Below are 24,000 nucleotides of genomic sequence, written 5' to 3'. Positions count from 1 at the left end.
TGGTGCTTATTTAGAATTCTACTTGATTTTAAAAAAATACAGAAAAATATTTATGATGTTACGTACTTGTCATGAAACGATGATGTCATATTCCAAAAATCATATGAATTGATCAAAAAGTTTTTGGGGGGTTTTTTAACTAAGAAAATTAAATTTTAAAATTTTTACCAATTAAAAAGTTTTAATTATTTTGAATAGAAGCAAAATCTCTGTAGTCAAATTAAATTGTCGCCCTTGAATTTTAACAAAATGTAAAACAATATGGTCACTCCTGGCCTCTGCCTTGCTTTTTCATAAAATTTGATTGTCTTAAAAAAAAAATGCTTGATCAATTTACGTGATTTTTGGAATATCACATTTTTATTCTGTGACAAGTACGTATATCATAAATATTTTTTTCTGTATTTTTGTTTTTAACTAAGTGTAATTTTGAATAAGCACCAATAAATCTTAAGTGACAGAAAATTTCGTGGAAATATCAACGTATGAATAAATTTGCAAGACAACAATAATACAATCAATATAGCCATCTATTATATTTGCATATGATTCTCTAGAAGTGTTCGTTAGAAAATATACACCATCACATTATCATCTTATCTGAGAAATAATTTGCATGTATACAACTATGAGGTATTTGCTTGTTAAAAAAATATTTCATTGTTACAAGTCATTCAAACTAAATATTATTACTGACTTTACATTGTTCCAAACTCAAAAACCCTTCTCCTTAATGACTGAAGCAATCAAGCACTATTTTGTGATTGAATGTCTTTATGAATTTGCTGTCTCAAAAAAATGCACTATTTCTGCTGTTCAGATCCAAATTGTTACATCCGGCCACATAATGTACAGAATGGAAAATGGAGCAAAGACTGCCTTCTATAATGGGGGAGGAAGGAATAACAATAATGTCTGCATGTCTCATCTCAAACCTTTGCAGCGATCCAGTTGTTGAGGTATGTGAAGCACTGTTAACTCCCCTACCACCTGCACAGGTGATCACAAGTGCTGCACTCCGTTAAAATACTCTGCTGCAGTTATGCAACTGACTGATTGTTCACCTTTTCTATGCATTGACGAGAGAGATGGATATTATTGGTATAATATCTATTAATAATTAATGCCTACATCTGAGCACGAAACCCGTTTAGTAAACCAACATATTTACTTTCGTCCATAAACCAATATTTCCTAATTGCTTTTCTCTCCTTCATTTTAACATCCAATAATAATAAAACAATGATTTGATTTTTTTCCCTGTATATTTATTTTGTTTCACTTTCTTTTTCTTTTTTTTACTCCATCAAAATTTGTTTTGTAGCTTTTTTGTATATTTGTTAATGAGTAAGGATTTGAGACAAAGTCATCATTAATAATTGATGATAATTCTGAGATTATGACCTATTGTTGTTATATACATTGTTTACTTGTTTCTGACTGTTATCCTCTTCTTGTTATATTTACTAATGTATCACGATTTATCAAGACCAAAAGCCACTCGAGGATAAGGGTTAATAAAATGGAATAATTGTCAGTTGAGAGATGAAGAACCTAATGAGAAGATTGGGAATGTCTGATGGGATGGACCAAGTTCAGATACTTGTTAGGATGGTGCATAACAGGAATCTGTTGACATTGGATTTGAAGACGACCATGTTGTAGTCTGCAAGAAAGCAATTCTGTGATAATGAGTTCCACAAATGGGAAGCTTTTGCAATAGTTGCCCTGTTTGTAGAAATTCTACCTGGTGCTAAGCACGCAGAGAAAGAAAGGGAAGTTTTATTTCATTGTGGTAGGAAAACGTTCTCACTATGAATGAAAGAACCAGAGATTGGAGCTCAGTCAAGCATCTTCTAAGGAAGTAACAATAGAGTAGATAAAGGCTAGCAGCGTTTCTTCTGTGAGAACTATATGGTAAGAAAAAAGATCACCTCCCATTGGATTTCAGTATCGATTTTGACCTCTGACTAGCCATAAAGAGTAATCTAAGTGGTGCTTCTACAAACGTGGCAGAACTTTATGACCATTGTATACTCCAGCCTTCTTCTAGTCAGTAACTTTCCAGGAATTTCAAACTGAACCCTTTGTTTAATCCACTGGGATAAACTATGTTCCGTTTTAGATGTCTCATACTCGTTAACATTTTTCTTGGATTCCTTCACAGGGATAGGTCATCACCTCTCTGTAGAATTCTGTCTAGAATATTTCTAACCAAGTCATTACCTATTCCGTCATGTGCCTAGTACACATTGGTTTATAGATATTTATTACTGGTGAAATAATAAAAAATGAATTAACTGATCGTTAGATATCTAAAAGACATGAGAAGTGGAATGAGAGCAGACAACATAAAAGATTCAGTGCAAGATTCCAAGAAGTTCCTCAACTACAATAAAAGATGCCTGAAGAGGGCTGGAGAGTTCAACAAGCGAAACTTTGTAAAACTAACAATCAAAATGAGAATAACAGTCCAAAACATGTAATGAAATGTACTTTTCACATTCTTTTTAAACTCATATTTGCATAAAAACACATTTTCTACATCAATTTCTGTAGAAAATTTGAATTTATAATTAAATTGTCAAAGACAAATCTTCCATGATTATTCCTGCTCCATTTTTTTTATTTTTAGTAAATCCTCCTCCTCCTTCTCTACTTCAATAGCAAACTATATCTACCCAGTCACAGATTGCAACAAGTCAATTTATCCCAATATTATTGGGAAAAATCGATCATTTTTTTCTCAGTTTTCTTACAATAAATTCAAACATTTTTTTTTCTTGCAGTAAATCTTTAAAATAATTTGTTTTTTATTTATTTTATTTTTCTCATCTATATAAGGAAAAAACATATGTATTTGTTTGTTTTTTCTTTAAAAAAAACAAGCTCTGATTAAATTGTTTCAAACAGTAAATATGATGTTGGTTTGGACTATGATGCTAGCAATTGACACTCTATTTGCAAAATACATGCTAGTCATATCCAGCAGACTGCCGTCAATCAACAAAGGTAATATTCGATCTGAAATAGAATTAGATAAAAAGAAACTGTATCCAATGTTCTAATTGAATGATAAACAATTAATTTCATATTCAGTTTTGGAACACACACACACACACACACACACACACACACAATAACACTAACACTCAAATCTCTACCTTAACGGATATTGAGCCATTTGTGTATTTGACGCTCTTCCAATTTTGAAAAGTTCATTTTCATGTTATTGTTTATCCTAAAATGTTTCTTCATTAATTTTTTCTTTTTTATTATTATTCTGGATTCTTTTGTATATGAGCTGAAGGCCAACTAGTCTGTCACCAGAATAAAATTTAAAGCTGGATAGAAACTATATATATATATATATATATATAATTAGTTACCTATTCTATTTCTTACTTCTTAATGATGTAATAATGTTTATCTATTGATGATACTATTTGGCAATGAGTAAAATTTTATATTTTTGCTCTCTGTAGGGATCGGCCGAGTCAACATGCAGCCAACCATCAACTGACCTGTCTCTGGATGAGGAGAGGGAAGCTTTACGAAGAGAAACGGAGCACCAAGCACTTTCACAGTTAGAACAAGCTCGAGTAAGTTTTATTTTTATTCTGATTTTAGTTATGATGGCAATACATACACTGAGTGATTGGGCTTTCATAAAACTTATTCCTTTGTTTTGCTTTTATTATAAATTGCATTGATCAGAGACGTCTGCTACAATATGCTAAAGTTTTTGTTATAGGCACATGTTACTCAAAAGTTGAATAATTTTTCATACGAAGTGAATCTATATAAATTTTTTTAAAAACATCCAGGGTGATTTTAACCATTTCAAAGAAACACCCTATATCTTGATACAGGGGTTTGGTCATACTCCTCATGCTAGATTGTTATTTTAGCGTTTTCCTTCTTCTAGGTTAGTTGCCTTACTGAGGTTTGAGCATCTTCTGTTTTTTAAGAGACAATGAAAATCTTTTGTAAGGGTACCTGCCCAGGAAGTCATACTTCTCTTGAAGCAGCATTGCATGAATTCAGTGCCAGGGAGAAGTCCAGGGTGACTGGGAACACTGCTAGAATAAGCACACAGCATCTAATATTCCCAAATAGTCACCCATTTAATACTGATCAGGCTCAACTTCACTTAACTACAGTGATCTAACAGGAACCGGTCTGCCAATGTGATTATACCATATACAACCTCATCTGATTTTCCTAAATGGTCACCCATTTGGTCATTTGCGCGCCACAATTTTATTTGAGGCTATCGTGTTCTGTTGAGCTAAAAGATTCCAAAATCGTTGAGCCCAAAAGATTTTCTTTTATTTTTCTTTTAAATTCTTCAGTCTTTTGCTGATTTGATAATTCCAAAGTTTATTGAGTTAATAATGTTTCAGTTTTACAGATGTATCATATTTAAACACTGATTCTTGTTGGATCACCAAAATTAAGTGATTCTGAGCCTTGTCGAGACTTGGATGAGTGACAACTTGAGAATTTTTTTTTTTTACATGGAGGTCACCACTTATCAAGGCCCGGAGGCCACTCAGGGATAAAGGTTATTGTGTGTACAGTAATTCAATGAGATAGTATTGTAGTAATCATTAGTATTGGAGATTTGATAGTGTCTTACTTAAGAGGGCGGTTTGTCAGGAACTTGTTTATATTGGACTTGAAGACATCCAAATTGTAGTCAGGTGGGAAACAAGCAAACCGAAGAGAGTTCCACAGTCGTGCACTTTTGAGAAAGAAGCTCTGCTCATGGAATCTACGTTTGGATTTAGGCACAGATAAAGAGTGGGGAAAATTATTGACAGTAGTTTCAGGCAGATGGGTGTTTCTCATGAAAGATTGGCGAGGGGGCACAACAGATTGGAGCTCAGACGAGAACTTGCCATGGAAATAACAATAAAACAAAACAGGCTCGCAACGTCTCTTCTGTGGGAGAGAGGCTGCAGGGAAGAGAAGGACATCCCCCACTAAGCTAAGTTTATTTTGTACTCTGTCAAGGCAGGATAGGCTGTTTTTAGCAGCTCCTGCCCAGATGTGGCAGTAGTACTCCATCCTTGGACGTACTTGGCTTTTATACAGATAGAGAATTGCATCAGTAGTGAGATACCAAGTGTCATAGATTTAGAAGTGGAAATGGTTGCAGAGTCAATTGGGAAAGGTATGAATCTCGTCTCTACTCACCTAGCTATGAGTGAAATAGTTGGATAAACTAGATCTTCAAACATTGATAGAGTAACTAGTCTAGAAGAAAATCTCTAAAATCACACTAGTATTCATCCAAGCATTGTTTATCCACGTCTTAGATTTCCCTTCCCTATTGACTTGCAATGTTGGTTCAGGAGAAATGAAGATTGGGCAATTCTTGCTTCATTATAAACTCTTCATCTTGCAAGCACACTTTCAGAGGATAGCCATTGTTTCTCAAGACAGAAGATCAGTCAGTCAGTCATCATCATCATCCTCATCCTCATCATAATTATCATTGGTTCAACATCTGACCAGATCTTTATTCATCTATCTTTCTCAAATCTATTTTTATCAATTCCTCATGTGTTTTACTCATCTTTCTCTGCGAACTGGACCTGCTACCTTAACTGTTCTACATCTACTGACTCAAGAACTTTCATCCATTCTTTCAACATGGCCATACCATCACAGTCTGCTGTTCTACACCCATGCTGTCCAGATTTAATCTTCCTCTAAAGTCATCAAAACTAAGCTTATCTTACAGACTCACATTAGACATCACTCATATCATTCTCACATCATTTCTCTCCAAGCAATGCATATCCACAAGCCTCACTGGCCAGATTTCACATCCATACATCATCACACTACATACACATGCTTGATAGACTCTTCTTTTGATCGATGTTGTAATGTGCTATTAATTAGTAAAAGCAAAAGTTATCTGAATTTACTACATCCACTCTAAATTCATTGCAAGCACAGTAGTACCTGCTCCACCTTGTGCTCTAATAGTATCACTAAGGCAATAAGATTCCTCAACAACCTCTATAACTTCCCTATCCAAATATACTTTCTGCACATCTAGAGTTCTCATCCATCCATCTCCATTCCCTTACGTTGCACCCAAACTGGTTATTCTCTTTTATCCTCTTTCAATCTACCAGTAATTCTACTGCACTTCTTGTTTATCCAATGCTTACAAGTGCCACATAATTGCTCCTCACTCCCTTCCCATTAACAGAGTAGGAGAACTTTCCTCTTTTGGGGAGATTTTCTAACACAATATGCACTGATCGTCACTTTTATCTTGGTGATATTCACTCTCAAACCTTTACTTTCCCTTTACTTTCCAAAGCATTCCTCCATCAAGTCGACCTTCCATTATTTCATAGACAAATACTAAATCTTCAGCATACAGAATCTCTTTTGGACAAGCTGTACAAAATTTCATGGTTAATGTTTCTAAGACATAAATGAAAAGCAACAGACTCAGTACAGAACGGTGATGTATTCCTTCTTCAGCATTAAAACTTTCACTAAATGTGCTATTAATTCTAACACAACTTTAAGTATTTCTGTACATTGCTTGAATAACCTTCATTAACCACTCATTTGACCCTAGTTTACATAAAGCCCACCAAACAATCTCTCTTGGCATTCTGTCAAAAGCTTTTTCTAAACCCACAAAAACAAAATACAGATTCTTATTATTAAGGTATTTCCCTCTCTCTTACATTTGTTTCAGGGTAAATATAGCACCAGTTTGTGCAGGCATAAAACCAAACTGCATTTCATCTATGCTTTCCATACCATTTTTTCTCAATTCTTATAACTGAACCAGATCTTGCTTCTACAACTTATAGATTTTTGCAGTTCCATGGAAACTCAGTATTCAATTTCCCATAATGAGATGTCATTTCTCATATGCTTCTCTCCAACAATATCTATATTTGTCTTTGCCATCTGAATACTTTGGACCTTTGGTCATCCCTTTGTAATATATCTGGAAACCTGTCTTTCTCAGCCTTATTTTAGCTTTGTATATTGATCTATTGATCTTCTTGTGTGTGTGTGTGTGTGTGTGTGTGTGTGTGTGTGTGTGTAACAGCACTAACCCTATTTTAGGTTTAACCACCTTCTTCCAAAAGAGGAAGTTCCATGGGAGTATGAAATTCACAAGCGATCCCCAGTCGCATATATATCCCATTAGGGGAGATGATGACATTAGGTTTTTTGCAATTTTTGCAGGGAGGTGTGGACATCCTACATAAAGTGCCTGGAATTCCCAAATTGGCCACCCATTTTAGTAATGACCAGCCTCAATGTTGCTTAACTTCAGTGATCTGATGGGAACCAGTGTGTCGATGTGATTATGCTGTATCTTCTTGCTTCCCTCTTTGCCTTCAGATACACATCCTTATTCACTAAACCTTTTATCCAACACTCCTTCATTTCTGGTTTTCTTTGATACACTTCTCAGCTACCTCATTCCACAGCAATCTCACCCTATGCCTTGGGAGTCCTTCCATGCACCCATTAGTTTGGTTCATTACATCCAACAATCAGCCTCCACATCTTTCTCCTGGAGATAAACTTTCTTTTTGCCTCATGAGCTTTCTTCAGCATGAAACTGTAAATAATTGGTTTATGCAGTATAACGATTTCTCCACCAAAAATATTTCACATCGTTTAAGAGTTTTGTCCTTCTTTCCTAATCAGCAAATAATTTAAATCTTTGCTGTATCAGACTCATATTATATGAAAATCATGTTAATATATTCTTCTTTCATCTTTATTAACAAGAAAAACATGTGTAGCAATTGTTAGCTGCATTACTTAATCTCTATACTTATTTTTTGCTCTAACAAAAGTGAGGTTAAGATGTCGATTTCAGTTTGACAATAGAAGAACAATATCTTTCTAACATGCTAATCATATGTGATCAAAGTTATACGATTAACTCATTTCCATATTGGTTTGAAACACGGCATTTAATTAATAAACTATCTGCTTTTACTTTTAATTTCAATGATTATTTTATATTTTAATAGAACATTTTGTTCTGTTTACAAAATTTTTTATATTATGGATAAAGGTTGGACATTTGGTGAAAACATCCTTTCCTGTTAAATTACTTCTGGGTAGATCTATTGGAATTTCTTAGTTTCCTCAAATTTTACAGCATAGTCTTACTATTCTATTCTATAAAACTAAAGTATTGAATTATTATGAGTTTAAAAAAGTTTTCAGGATTCTGTTAGTTAACTTTTGTTTGTTTTACTAACTTGTTACTTGTATGTAATTTGCATTCACCATATTTCCATTGATTGTTCAAGGTTGTTAGGAAAATAGGAATCATATATGTGTGAAACAAAGGACAATAGATGCAAACGCATTTATTTTTTAATCTTAATTTTATATCCACCGTCTAAAATATATGCATGAATAGAACTGTTTGCAATAATAAAGTACAATAATCACTGAATTAGAATTCCAATTTTTATCAAAATCGATTACATGATTTTTGTTCTAAAAATTTTTTTAAAACTTGATGCTTAAGCTTAAGAGGTTTTAGGGAGAAATTGAAATTCAGGAGACCTTTTTAATAATCATGGATCAGATTCTATGCAAATCTAAGATATTTCAATTTGTAAATGGAAGGCGATGCCAAGATTATCACCCTTAAAAAAAACTCTTAAAATATTCCCCAAAAACTGGATATTGGTAATCAATTAAGAAATATTCTCAAATTTCATTGTTAAAATTTCACAAAAAACGAACGTACCTGAATTTTTAAGGACTTTCACCCTACACCCTCTTTTACTTCCTTTGCATAAAACTAAATTAAATATAGTCTACATTACCTACTCTTACACTTAGCAGCAGTGTTTCAAAATTCATAATGATCTGTTAATTAGTTTATGAATGAATCCAACACATATAAGTATATATAAACATATATATATACCTAACTTTTATATAAATAAACATATTCAAAACTAGTGAGACTGGAACTGTATTTACCAAAACTGAAATAAACTGAAAGAAATGTAAATTTATTTCAAAATAATCTTCTTCTTTTCTTCTTATAATTATTATTATTATTATTATTATTATTATTATTATTATTATTATTCATATTGAACAGGCTTACTAAGTGAGTTTACTATTGGCTAGTATGATGTGAAGCTGCATTGTCTCTATGTTCTCAAACTTCTTGAAATTGATTTTCAGTTCAAAAACCAATAAAAGCTTACATAGAACCTAGTCTGATTCATATGGAAGGTGTTTCACTTATATTTGTATTATTTTTTATCAAAATGAATCAGCATAGAAAATAAGGAATGTTACTGACATGGACTGCAGATTCAGCATGATGGGTTCGAGTTCTGACAAGGCTACTGGATTACTGTCACTAATAAGCTTGAATAGGCATAAAACAATCTGTTCTCTCTCCAGCTATGGGTGAAATAGTAGGGTAGACTTGACTCTCAAGCCTTGGTATGTCAACTAGTCTAGGAGAAGAAAAACTCTGAAATAATGCCAGTTTGTAACCAGCATAGTGCAACTATGACCAGACATCATTGGTTCCCAACCACTGTGTCGTGGTTCTGCAGAATTATCATTGGTATGTCACGAAAAGATAATAACTAGAAGCTATTTAATTTCATTTTGTTTAATAAAGGCACTTAATTTTATTAATCATAAGATCAATAAACTTCTGTAATCTAAATGTTTAATTGGTAAGTTTTTTTTTTATGGTTTATATTAGTGATTGGACAATTAATCAGGAGTTTTTCAAAGTATTGGGAATTGGCATTGAAGCTGAATAATGCAGACGATTTTGATACCAAAACGATTCCTAAATACACATGTAACAAAAAAAGTCAATTTCAAGCTAATCTAACTTTATGCATTAGCAGTATAGATTATCTTCCAAATGAATGTATTTTAATTCTTGTTAGTGGTATGAATTGTTTAAAAAAATTTAAATGATAATCATTTGTCGTTTTAAAATTTAGATTTCAACTGATTTCTGGATTGTATAAAATCTCTCTAATACATTATTACATAGCATATCATGACTGTTTCTTTGCAAAAAGGCTTTACAAGTAGAAAATATTTATTGTGATAGGTGTGCCACAAAAATTTTCCAAACTCAGCAGTGTACTGCCATGTAAAAAAGGTTGGGAATGACTGCTATGTATTAATTGATGCAGAAAAGGATTCCACATAAGTGAATGTTGGATATAGTTTTCTTCGTTTAATCTAATCCAATGTTACTCATTTCTGAACGTGATTTCTGAATGGCAAATATGAACTGTGCAATCCATTTCATAAATGAAAGACAGGGAAAATAGTAAAATCTAATGTTGGAATAATTCTTACAATTATATTCTTCACTTGTAGAAATGTAAAAACATTTGTGATTCTTCTCAACAAAATTTCATGTTCGTCATTTTTCTTTCATTTTCATAATTGATTTCTATTTTCTCAATCTGATAATTTTTTATTAAAATTTATAATTTTTTATTAAAATTTATCTTGAACGGAGTCTTAAATTAACATTGAACATGGTTTTTCATGTGCAAGGCGAAATTATCAATTTATTTCCTGTCAACTAGAATAATCTTTCAGACATGTGTTTGCAGTGTGATGGTGTATGGAAGTGAAGACTAGAGCCGGTGAGGGTTGAGGATATGTGTTGCATGGAGAAAAATGATATGAGAATGATATGATGCATGTGTAATCTGAGTCTTAAAGACAGGTTTAGATCCGATAACCTCTAATGAAGATTAAATTTGAACAGTATAGAAAGATGTGTGCAGGGTAGAGTACCTCTATGGTATGGCCATGTTAAAAAGATGGAGAAGAGTTCTTTGGTTACTACATGTAGAACAGTTGAGGTAGCAGGTTCAGTTCAGTAGAAGAAGGCCAAAGGAAACATGGGAGAAAGCGATAAGAATGGACTTGAAAGAAAGAAGGATAAATAAAGACCTGGGTAGAGATTGGTTAGTTTGGAAATCAATTTCTAAAAGCTGTACAGTGTTTGCCAGCATATAAAATAGATGTTAAACTGATGATAATGCTCTCTTTCTACATTATAGCCATTTCTTCTTATTATTATTCTTATTGAGGCATAAATTAACATAGAACACGATTTTTCATGTACAGTACCAAGTCCACACTTTCTTGTAATATATATCCAATAGGCAAAGTGTATTCATTGTTTACACGTTGTATTGTGGGGGAAGGGCTATGATGTTATTCTCTCTCTCTCTCTCTCTCTCTCTCTCTCTCTCTCTCTCTCTCTCTCTCTCTCTCATGACACAATCTAACCATAAATTTATTATTCTTAACTACATAGAAATCTCCATTCTTTAACCATGGAGAGAATCAAGCAAGATCACTTCCACAAAAATATCAGTGTCATTATCTAAGAACTGAAATTATTGCATCCTTTCTAAGTTCTAAATAGCAACTAATTTTTTTTTTTTTTTTTTTTTCCATACCAGTTTAAATGTCATATATTCAACCTAACAAATGAGATGCTACTTTGCACATGAATCCATAAGCCAATTCCTAAAGATATATTAAGCAAATAGATTATCTCCCTTGTTTTCTAACACACCTTATTAAGTAACTTAGACATTTTTTAATATTAACTAATTGCTGGGAATTCAATTTGGTGGAAAATGGCAAAAATCCTATTTCACGTCTCTTTATATTTGAAAGTTTTACTGAACAGACATGTAGAGCTGTCCCAATGATGTAAAATAAATGAGCAGCAAAAGATTAGTGGATTTTTGTTAAGCTGCAAACACACTTTTATAATGTATTTTTCAATACATGTTCTTAGTTTGTTTTATTTTTAACTCTTTTTCACTCCAAATAAGGCATATTGCCACTTGAATGTAAAGGGCTACTATTTAGGATTGTGGAGAGTTGAGCAGCAAGATGTATGTTCACATTACATTTAAACTTCTGCAGATTAGTACAGTCAGGGAAGCAGGAAACAAAGACGAAATTCCAAAGTATGGCAGACCAAGAGTAGAAGGTTTTCTAGTATTTACGAATCTCAACAGTGAAGAGGTGGAATTTTGCTGTGTGTTGGGTTAATTAGGAGTATGTATGTCAAGGGGACACAAGTACTGTAAGTTGATCAGAGCACATTCCATTCAATTACTTGTAACACAGGCAAAGGGATGCAACATTGTGGCCATGGGACAGAGGTTGAAGCTTGGTCAATAGTGTGAGACCTGTTAGATTTGAGACTCTTTTTTGACCCTGCCTAAGAGTAAAGAGATTAGCGGTAGATGCACACACCCAGATGTGGTAACAATATTGCCTGAATGGGCAAATTGTGGCTTTGTAAAGATCTAGTCTCTGTAAAATACACTTTGTTTGCAAAATGGAAATTTATTGAAAGAGAAGTAGAAATTTAACAACAAACTTTCACAAAAAGTATTTGTCTAGCTACAACCACCATCAATAATTTCTCCCACTCTCTATCAATGCCTAAATCTAAATGCAAATTCCATGAACAAGGCTTCTGTCCTAGAACTGTCCACCTGTGAAATTCTGTTCGGCTGGCCTGCTATGGTCATCTTCAAGTCCAATGTAAACAAGTTCTTGTTGAGCCATCCCCCTAAATAATCCATTTCTACCTTATTTCCACCACTAACTATTACTATGACCATCATACATTCATTAATCCTTATCCTCAAGTGGCTTTCGTCCCTTGATAAGTGGTGAGTCCCTTGTGAAAAAAAGAAAAACATTACTTTGTTGTGTAATAATCCTAAACAAAAGTAGTGCTTATCTTTTCGCACATGAAAATGATTCTACATTGCTTGTTGTAGCAATTTAACTGCGTTATGCAACTGAGAAAGCTATCATTATCTATTGGTCACTGCCAGCACGAATTTTTATTTCTCTCAGAAAATATTAAAGATATATCCTGATATATCCTGACAAAAATTTTTATCCAATAGATTTTCTTATGAAAACTTATTCGGATGTTTCTATGAAGAGAGTTGAAAAGATCATCTTAAAAAATAAATGTAGGTCAATCAGAACAACTTTATCTGATTTGATAATTTCAACATTCCATTAGAATTCAATAACTCCAGGGAAGGCCAAGGTAAGTAAATTGAAATACGAGTTGACATTTTCAAGTGATAAGCAGAAGGAATCGTTAAATACATTAATGGACAGACTTGTTAGATGCATCATTAAATACTTTAGGCATGTTAACCAACATTTCAGTTAAGAACAAATTCTAAAAAAAAGAAATGTTTTGACCGAAACAACCTAAATATTTTACTTGCTGTCACTTTGTGTTATGGTGGTCAAGTGATTAATGGCACGGACTGACAACCTGGATATCCCAAGTTCAAATCCAGCTTCTTATAAAAATCACTTTAACTTATAATGTTGGCAACCTTCACGTAGTCCCTCCTGTAAGTACTATGTCTTTTTAGAAATAATTCTGACTAGAAAAATATCAGGGAAACCAATGCTAACAAAAGAATCTTCAGCTTCATGCATCATATGATGATGATGAATAGATTTCTGATCAACATATGTATTTTTCCTAACATGTTGTAAACAATGAAATAATATTTGTTTTGTGTCACCTCAAGCATATGGATTTGTTGTTTACAGCATGCAGAATCGAAAGTGTATTCTAAAATTTTCTAAGGTGAAAGAAGCTCCTATGAAAATCAAAACATTACCCACAATGGAGTTGCTTGCAATATATTCGGCATTCAAAGCTCTACTGAAATCTTACTTTGACATTAACAATGAAAATTTCTTTGTTTTTGTAGAGGCACAAATTATACTATCATCGCTACTCGCAAAAAATATCAAAACAAAAAGTCTATACAGCAGAATACACCTAAAATGTACCTCCAGTTCCTGAGTGTACTGCACCTACACCCTAACCTCCGTAAACCTAAATATACAGTGACTGGGTAAAATTTCTTAGCTCAATTCCTAATACCTACTCAAACTATAACGTTATCCTGAACCCAAACTAACATAAAGTTATAAAAAATAAAAAATGAAAAAACCTAAGGTAAAAGTCTTAATCCGCACTAACGCTTTTCTAACAAGCCTCCCCTCAAAACTGCTCCCACTGCATGCCCCTAAATAACTTTGAGGAGTGTAACTATTCATTAGATATATAACCTCTACAAACTAACCCTATAACATTAACTAACCACGCGGGGTCGCAGAAATACCTGGAGTAGGACCCAAGCACGGAGCAAACCCTCTCAGGGCTGATGGACCCAGTAGATCTTCCCAGATCACCTGTCTAGGAAAAGGAAAACTCTGAAACTAAACCAAAGGGGAGGGAGGCCTCGCCAGTCTTGGACGACAACCTTCCTAGAGCTGGTGACTCAAACAAATTACCGGTCTGCAAACCTAAATTGCTTAAGGAGTAGATAGGCTCTGTCTATCGCCGCCTTCCATACTCCTTCTTTGCCTATTAGTCAGGCGCAGAGACACTATCACAGGTGAATCGACAAAACACTTAGTGGTAGATCTTGTTTCTTGTCTCGGGCATTGAATGCCGTTCCCCCACTCCCGACACATCCCACCCCTCATAACTGGGCACTTGGGAGTGCTTGAGTACCACGCATGCCTGTGCAATTAGATTGGGGTGATCTTCTTCTGATGGGCTGAGGGTACTGGATTGACAGTTCCTGGCTGCTGTTTCCGACTGGTAGTACAGGAGCCCTAACTCTTTGGTAGCGCTTAGAGCGGCTTCTCCATCAATAGTTGTAAAATATCAGGATGTTTGTAGTGCCATGTCGCGCATGGAAAGGGACCCTGCACTCATCCCCGGTGGGCTTTCCTGGGGCCACAATCCTAATTGAAGAAAGGTCAGCTGATGGTCTACTTGTGATGCATGTCTGATGCTCTGCATAATCTCTTGTTCAGCTCCCCCTTACCTAAACTGAAACTCTTTAAAAAATATGACGACAGTACAATCTAAAAATAAGCTTAAACCAGGCTTAGAGTCAAACAAATCCAACTTGCCTCCTCCCTTGAGGCTTGCATTCACAAATATCCGTGGGCTTAGAACTAATTTAGCTGATGTTGAAGCATTTCTCTTAACAAATACCCCGGATAGTAGGTTAACCTACACTCCTCCATCCCCTCTAACTACTTTAACATACCTGGATATCTTCTACTCTGTCATAAGGACTCCAGACACATGCACAGGCTTGGAGTTTACATTCGTAATACCCTTCCCTTAACTAGAGAAACAAACCTAGAATCGGATGATCAAGCTTTTATGTGCTTTAGACTAAACATGCAACACAACATTAGTTACTTCTCTACCGCTCTCCCTCGACCCAGGACTGCACCATAATAAACAAAGTCTCTGACAGTAGTGACACAGCACTCTCCCTCGACACTAGCGCCCAAGTCCATATATTTGGTGACTTTAATGTTCACCACAAAAACTGGCTTGGATTCTCTACTCACACAGATGCAGCGGGCAGCACAACACATAGTTTTGCTATATCTCACTCCCTATCACAAATAGTTACGTTTCCAACCCGTTTCTCTAGATTCCTGCTAGATCTGTTTCTGACTACAGTTCCCGAGGATTGTACAACAAATGCTGACAGCCCACTCGGGAACGCTGACCATGCAATGATAATGGTAGAAATCGCCCTAAATTCTAGACCCAAAACTGAAGAGCCAGTACTCAAAACAACGAGATATTATAAAAAGGCTGACTGGGAAGCCATCAGAGATCTTATCAGAGATGCCCCATGGGGAAATATTTTTTCTCTTCCTGCTGAACAGTGCGCAAATGAGACCAATGAATGGTTCAAAACCGCAATGGAAGCACATGTTCCCATGCGGAAATTTTATAGCAAGCCCCACTCTCCCCAATGGTTTACTTCGACTTGCGCAACTGCCATTGCTCAAAGGCAGCATGCATACCGCAGATTTAACCGACATAAGTCCAGTTTAAACAAACAGAAGTACATAGAAGCTAGAAATAACGTTAAGAAAGAAATAGCGACAGCCAAGAGAGAATTTACTGAAACCAATAAAAAACGCATCAAAGCACAAAAATTGGGAAATCGTGACTTCTGGAAAATCTACAACAGTGTAGTAAATAATGGGCAATCAACAATTCCCCCACTAACCAAAAATCACGAGGTTTTTTGCTCAGCAACCGACAAAGCTAATATGCTTGCCAGCCGGTTTGCCTCGAACTCCACACTGGACCCTTCCAACCACCCCCTGCCTGACTTTCCTTTGCAGACAGATGCCACGCTAGACGATCTAAAAATCACCCTTGCTCAGGTACATGCTATCATAAAAAATCTTGACACTTCAAAAGCATGTGGATCTGATCTCATCCCAGCTGTGCTATTAAAAAAGTGCTCAGCCGAAGTAGCTCCAGTTCTCTCCAAACTCTACAACAAATGCCTTAATGAATCCTGCTTTCCGGGTTGTTGGAAAACCACTTCTGTGGTACCAATATTCAAGAATTCTGGCGAAAGAACTAACCCATCAAATTATCGCCCCATTAGCCTCCTCCCACTTTTCACCAAAATATTTGAGACCATAATTAATCATGCTCTAGTCCGGCACCTTACAGATGCTAAACTTCTGACTGACAAACAATATGGATTTAGACAAGCCCGTTCCACAGCTGACATCCTCAATGTAATCTCTGAACGTATATACCATTCACTGGACAAAGCGGGGGAGGGCAGAGCGGTAGCTCTAGATATATCTAAGGCTTTTGACAGGGTATAGCACAAGGGTCTCCTCAGGAAAATTAAATCATACGGTATCACTGGTAGAATACTTAGCATAATTAAATCCTTCTTAGATAAGAGAAAAATCCAGGTTGTCCTCGATGGTCGAACATCTAAACAGTGTGATATAAATGCGGGAGTGCCTCAGGGGTCTATTCTTGGACCTCTATTGTTCCTGATATTTATTAATCACCTCCCCGACAAAACTGCCTCTGAGATGGGTATATATGCTGATGACACTACACTCTATAACAAGCATGACAGGAAAACAAATGAACACATATCTAAAGAAATGGCAAAAACACTAGAGGATGACCTCCAATCTGTAGTGGAATGGGGACATAAATGGATGGTCACATTCAATGCTGCCAAGACTAAACTGGTTTCCTTCAATAACTACAAGAAACCTTCTCTGCCACCAATAGCAATGGCCAGTGACTCCCTGTCTGAGAGTACATCTTTCAAACTGCTTGGCCTAACGTTCACAGGAAACATGAGCTGGAACAATTATATTGAAAACATTGCCAGGGCCGCTGCAAAAAAGGTAGGCTCTCTCTACCGTGCTAGAAAACTACTGACACCTCAAAATTATCCTGTATCTCTATAAGGCCACTATTCGCCCATGTATGAAGTATTGCTGTCACATCTGGGCTGGTGCGTCTACTACTAGTCTCTCGCTCCTAGACAAGGTTCAAAAAAGAGTCGCCAATCTGATAGGCCTTGAACTGGCATCTAAGCTTCAGCCTCTGTCTCATCGACGAAACGTTGCGTCCCTCTGCTTGTTCTACAAGTATTTTAATGGTGAATGCTCTGACGAACTGCAGACACTTGTGCCCCCACGACGCAGACACCCTCGACAAACCCGACAGGCAGCTAAATCCCACCCCCACACAGTAGAGATCCCTAGATGTAAAAGATCTTTCTACTCCAGTAGTTTCTTCCCCAGAACCGCTAGACTCTGGAATTCCATTCCAGGATCCTGCTTCCCTAACTGTACTGACTTGCAGAAGTTCAAGTGCAACGTGAACTGACATCTTGCTGCCCAAATCCCTACATAGTGCCCCAGTAGTTGCTGACCCTGATAGTAGCCCCCTACACCAAAGTGGCAATGTGCCTTGTTTGGGGTGAAAATGTAATAAAAAAAAAATTTAAAAAAGCAGAAAGAGAATTAGAGACATTCAGAAATGAGGTGACTGTTAAACAAAGAATTTGGCGTGGAAAGTCATTACGAATATGTGCCCTCTGTTGACAATCTGGCTGATGATATTTCTCATGGCATCAATCTAGAAAAAACTTCAAAAGAAACTGGACATATGGATTTAGCTTGCCCAATCTTGTGGTATCAGTGGAGAAAAATTTTAACAGAAACACTATAAGACATGTCTATTTAGCAAGTGGAAGAATCAGATAAATGTCCAACAAGTAGTTTGAGTTGTTTGAGCCAACTTAACAACAAGTGCCACGTGATGAATGTCTTCAACATCAACTGAAGACGTTAATGATTCATTGATTCTATTTCATAGGTTATTAGACTTCAACATGTAACGCAACTGGTTTTATATTCAAATTGATTACAAATAAACTCGCTTACAAGAAATGTTTGTAATGATTCTGAAGGGATTTTAAGAATACTTTGCAGAATTGCTAATTCTATAAAATATCGATATGTTATATTGATGGGTTCTGTATTGGAGGTATATATCGCTAGTGTATATACAATAGGTATGTATAAACGAGGGAACCAGCCTTGTACATGTTATATAGTCGTTTATGTAATGTTCGTTGTGTGTGTATGTACATTTTTAACACATATAATAACCAGATATATCACCTTCAACAACAGTTCAACAGGACATATAACAATTTATCAACAATCATTTCCTTAACAACAAAGGGACGGAACATCTTCTGGGGAATTATATCTTGCCAAACAGGAAAACATGACCTTCATTCATCTGGGGATCTTGGTTGATGAACCAGCAAAAGCTGAAGTGAGCATCCATCCAAAGAAGGTTCCGGTTATATTTTCAGACAGCTTTTATTCTAAATGTTTCCCGGTTGGAAGATTGCATGCATCTTTAAATTCTGCATTTCTCCCATACAGGGCCATTACAGGCCCTGTCTCCAACGCTCCACTCTCCGTCCATTTAGTCCTCTCTCTAGCTCCCTTCTCTTCTTAACCCCCAATCTCTGCTTGTATATATTCAAACTAATCCTTGCTATGATGTAATTCAACTCACATCTTTTAACATATGACTTCAAATCACGTTTTTCCATCTGTTATTTTAAAACTTATTTTGTTTGAGAATTTTAACACTCAACTTCCAAGGTCTATCCTACTTTAATTGTCAAACATCAACCATTTTACAAAATTGCTAATAATTGAAAGCCATCATTACTATAAACATTTGTGTTTTGTCGTGACAGTGACGAAAATTGAGATTATTTGAGTATTAGATTCAATGTGCGAAGCAATCTGTGAAAACAGTGATGTCTAAATATTTTAACAAAGCACAGATTTAAGTTGCAACATACTGACAAAAATTGCACGGGTCACATATGGGTACAAGGAGATGAAAAATCTTGCAAACTATATTAGAGAAACTGTCACATCTTTGAAAACATTATTTCCTAAGTTTAATTTGAAAATATGAAAACCGAATGTTATATAATTTTTTATTAAATAATTAATATGATTTTTTATGAAACTTTCATTTTAAGACAATTTTTTCAAAGAAGACTTGATGTTTTTTTTATTTTGTTTTTTTAAAGAAAAAAAAAGTTTATTAACAATGAAAGTCTCATAAAAAAATGATTTTAATCGTTGATAAAAAATTATATAACATTATTCGGTTTTGTAAATCTTAAAAGATATATTCATTTTCATATGCATAAATGTGAAAGCCATTTGCATTGAGCTTGTGCCTGATGTAAGCATAGTTTGTATCCGAATCTTGGTTCGGTTCTATAATATTTATGGAGCTTCCAACCACATGTACAGTGAGGGAAGGGTACAAAGTCTTAGCACTCCTCCTGAAGTCAGGCCTGGGTCTCTTTGGACTTATAGGCCAGTGCCGAATCCTGCTGCCTCACCCTGGGTCTGCCAGCAGCCATTTGATTACATAAGGGGATCGCCGCACTCTTCAGCACATCCAGGTACATTTTGGTGTTGACTTTCAAACCCTCACTTGAAATCACACCAAAGACCATAACCATGGCAGGAAAATTTGTTTTCATCACACTGAACACATCCCTGTTATTCGTGGCAATCCAGCAATGCATTTTTAGAGTGCTGGCAATGGACCTGTTGTTATAACTTGGATCAGTAGAGAGCATCTCGATCTCACTTGTTGAATATTGTGTCACTTTTAGACATGATAGAAGCTCCTATCGCTCTTGGGATTTGTACACAACTGTCCAACTAGTAGATTGTCTGCAACAAAAAATGAAAACCGGTTTTCATCAAACGGTAATGGAATCATGTTGTCTTTTCTTGGACGACATTTTTATCATTCCACCCTGTATTATAAATTCTTTTGTATATATGTGTAAGAAATAAAAAATATTGAAAATGCCTTTATTTAAAAAATATATATATGTCTTCTCAATTAAACAAGTAAATATAAGCAACTAAATGTTAAAAAAAAAAAAAAAAAACGTTATATATTTTGATTTAATAATATGGAATAATTATTTGATATGTAGATTATGCAGAATTATCAAACTTTGGAAAGCACTAAGTTTTTAGACTTGTACAGAAAACAAAATAGAAATGAAGCCCAGTGATACTTTTGGCTGTAATTTCACAGGGTGGCGCAAAAGTCACACATTATTTTGAATCAATAATAACTTTAACATTTAATAAATTTTCCTTTTTTTTTTTTTTCAGAATTTTGAAGATAAAACATTGACAATTGATCATGAAAAAATTTAGCACTGAGGCATGAACTAAAATTATTATTGAGCTTTATTGCAAAAATCCTTGTTCCATAGTCTTAACTCAAAGAGCCTATCATTGCCAGACAAGCTCCCAATCAGAGCACAATTGATCGTGTTGTGAAACAGTTTCGGCAACAGGGCTCAGTCAGTGATCTTCCATGAACTGGCAGACCACGTTCAGTACGTATAGCTGAAAATATAGCACTCGTAGAAGACAGCATTGCTGAAAATCCAGATACTTGAACTCGAAGATGGGCCACTCAGATTGTGATGTCCAGAAGGTCACTTCAAAGAATTCTGAGGGAATTGCACCTGTTTCCATACAAAATTAAAATGGTACGGATATTGCAACCTACAGATTTGCAGTCTTGCTTAGCTTATGTTGTTCACATTCAGCAATTAGCCAGAGAATGAAATGTGATCATAATGAGCGACGAAGTCCATTGTCATCTGAACAGGTTCATGAACAAGCAAAACTGCCGAATATGGGCAATTGAAAATCTAAGAACTGTTCATCAGCATGAATTACTTAAAGTTCTTAATCTATTGCGCCACAAGTCCTTGTCAAAAATTCTTGATAATTTTATGAGCCTTAAACTTATTTTTGTTTTTTTAGATGTACAATCTCACTACTTATCACTGTATGTCACTATTCATTACTACAGATATATATATATATATATATATATATAAAATCTTAACAAAGCCTAGGGGTGCATTAAACACGTCTCCAGATATCTGGAAATTTCTAGGTCTTGGTGCGGTACATACAGCACCTAGCATTCCCAAATGGTCACGCAACTTGTACTGGCCAGACTCATTGTTGCTTAACTTTTGCTGTTAATAAATATGTTTGATTTTTTAAATTAATCTGAGGCTTTTATTATATCATCTTGGAAATGTTAAACAATCCTTTATTGTTTATTTTCGTCTTTTTTTTTTTCAATTTTTTCAGCGGATTATTATTGAATGGACACTACCAGATTATTAAAAAAAAAAAGACCAGACCAAAAACGTCTACCAGATTATTAAAACAAAAAACAAGTCAATATTTAAATATTTGTAGGGAGTGCTCGGTTTCTAATGCAATGTTCTAGTATATTGATCTTCCATTTTAGAACCACTCAATGTTTTTAGGCTTAATTTTGCAAATTTACCCTTTTTAGGTAGTTTAGTTTTTTTCTTTTTAATTTCACTTTTTAAAATAATCTTTAAAAAAAACACTAAGCTGCTTTAAAAATGCTAAATTTGTGAAATTTTGCCTAAAAACATTTAGTTGTTCTAAAATGGATGATCTATTTACTAAAATGTTGCAATAGAAACTGAACAAATATTTAAATATTAATTTTTTTTTTTTCATTTTTTTTTTTTTTTTTTTTTTTTTTTTTTTTTGATAATCTGGTAGACTAGTGTCCATTCGATAATAATCCACTGAAAAAAAAAAAAAAAATGAAAATAAAAAATAGAGATAGGTTGCAAGATTCTTCAGGTCCACCCAAAACTATTTAATGTATTTTTTTAAACAGCATTTCTATGAACTAATTGTAAGAATAGAAAAAATATTACAGGTTTTTAAGAATAAATGTTTTTTGCAAACAAATTTTATGTAGCCTATTACCAAGCTTGAAACACTAATGTTTAACTAATAGAAAATGGAAAAACTAATTTGGTATAATTTAAATGCAATTTAATGAAATAAATCTAAACAACTTGAAAGAGTTTTGCAAAAGATTACAAAGAATGTGATCATGCGATAAATGATACATTTTACAGTGTCATCAACACAATTCTATCTGATACTTATAAAAAATAAATGCATTTTTTTTCAGATTTTATGGTTCTGTAATTTGGTGATCAGGAAAACAGGATAGTAAATAAGAATTATAAGCTAGATAGTAACGAGATGTAGATGGAGGTGGGAGTAGGCATTGCATTTGGAATGCGATTGTGATTGTTGTGATAATTTCAAGGTTAGGATGAAAATTAAAATATAATCATTTTATTTCTTGTATTTTGAGATTTTGAGGTATGCTGATTTGAGAAATATATTAAAAGCAGTTTTCAGTGTCATATCAACAATCTAGAAAGAATTGAAAAAAAAAAGAGAGAACAAGACTCGAGGTCAAAGTGTTTTCTCTAGCAGCGACTGAGTAGCTGACTGAGTATGTGAGACTAAGGGTGTTAAAAGAATGTTCTACAAAAAAAAATGTAGCCAATTAAAAACCATGTTTTGATTATTCATTTTTGCTGCAACACGTTTCATATTTTAGGCCGAGTTTCCCTGTGTTTATTGTTGCATTGAAACTATTATCTTTCTTATTGTTTCTTACGCTTTATTTTGTTTTTCTAAAGATTTACTTCAGTTTTTTGCTGTTTAACACATAAACATCCATATAATTTTGTTGACCCTATAAATATTTGTGCTTCCGTCCTAACACGAATTGTTCCTTTTTGTTTTTCAGAGGAAACCTGTGGCCTTCGCTGTGAGGACAAATGTTTCCTTTGATGCTTCACTGGATGATGACTCCCCAGTTCATGGATATGCCATCTCCTTCACATGCAAGGATTTCTTGCACATACTGGAGGTAAGTGGAGGGGAGGGTGAAAAACATTGTTCTGTTTCTGGAGAAAAAAATCCTGAATAATCCTTACTATTAATGGATGAAATTAGCCTATTAAGTTCCAGGGTATCTAAATTTGTTACTATTGAGTTGAAACTTTGTGTAATGGCTAAAAATGGGTTAGAATACACAAATTGAAAGGGAAAGAATTTTATTTAGAAAGCAAAACATTGACTCTCCTATAAATAGGACATTGGACACATTTGATATATTTTAAAAATCAAGAGGCTACACATTCAAGATAAAATTTACCCATTATGATAAGGAGCAAAGCAGTTCACACAAAAAGTTTCATTGCACTTTTGGCAATAAGTTAGTGGCTTACTACTGCAAAACTAGTTTATATGTTAATATCCCATAAAAGAAATATAATTTTAGCAAATTTCACAAGAATTTTTAAGAGAATTCCAACAACTCTCTCAGAGAAGTGGATGAATATAGATGAATTTTATTGTTTCTTCAGAGTAATTATGCAGTAAGCAGTACTATTATATATTATCTTATAAATTTTAAAAAGAAACCTAATGTGTTTGTATATTATATAATTGCTACATGTTCTTTAAGGGTTTATATAGCCTTCATTTTGCTCAATGAGAATGACCTCAGGTGCAGGGTGCTAAATGGAGAGAACCTGATTTATGAATAGG

General features: G+C 34.6%; 1 protein-coding gene across 26 annotated transcripts in view; it reads left to right on the top strand.

Moving 5' to 3' along the window:
- Positions 1-24,000, top strand: part of LOC145241306 (voltage-dependent L-type calcium channel subunit beta-1-like) — a 375,341-nt gene that overhangs the window by 312,635 nt on the left and 38,706 nt on the right. For 23 of the 26 annotated variants that reach the window (XM_080104103.1, XM_080104102.1, XM_080104101.1 and 20 more), the window contains 2 exons: positions 3,486-3,602; positions 23,195-23,317. In XM_080104103.1, coding sequence (XP_079960229.1) covers positions 3,486-3,602; positions 23,195-23,317 — 240 coding nt within the window. Of the gene's footprint in view, positions 1-377; positions 960-3,485; positions 3,603-23,194; positions 23,318-24,000 lie in introns of those variants that run through there. The other 3 variants (XM_080104114.1, XM_080104111.1, XM_080104104.1) reach the window with 3 other exon arrangements.

Source organism: Euprymna scolopes, chromosome 20 (assembly GCF_053919585.1).
Source record: "Euprymna scolopes isolate OS-2025 chromosome 20, ASM5391958v1, whole genome shotgun sequence".
NCBI lineage: Eukaryota > Metazoa > Mollusca > Cephalopoda > Sepiida > Sepiolidae > Euprymna > Euprymna scolopes.
Note: the sequence above shows the minus strand (reverse complement) of the source record. Positions and strands in the feature narration are given on the sequence as shown.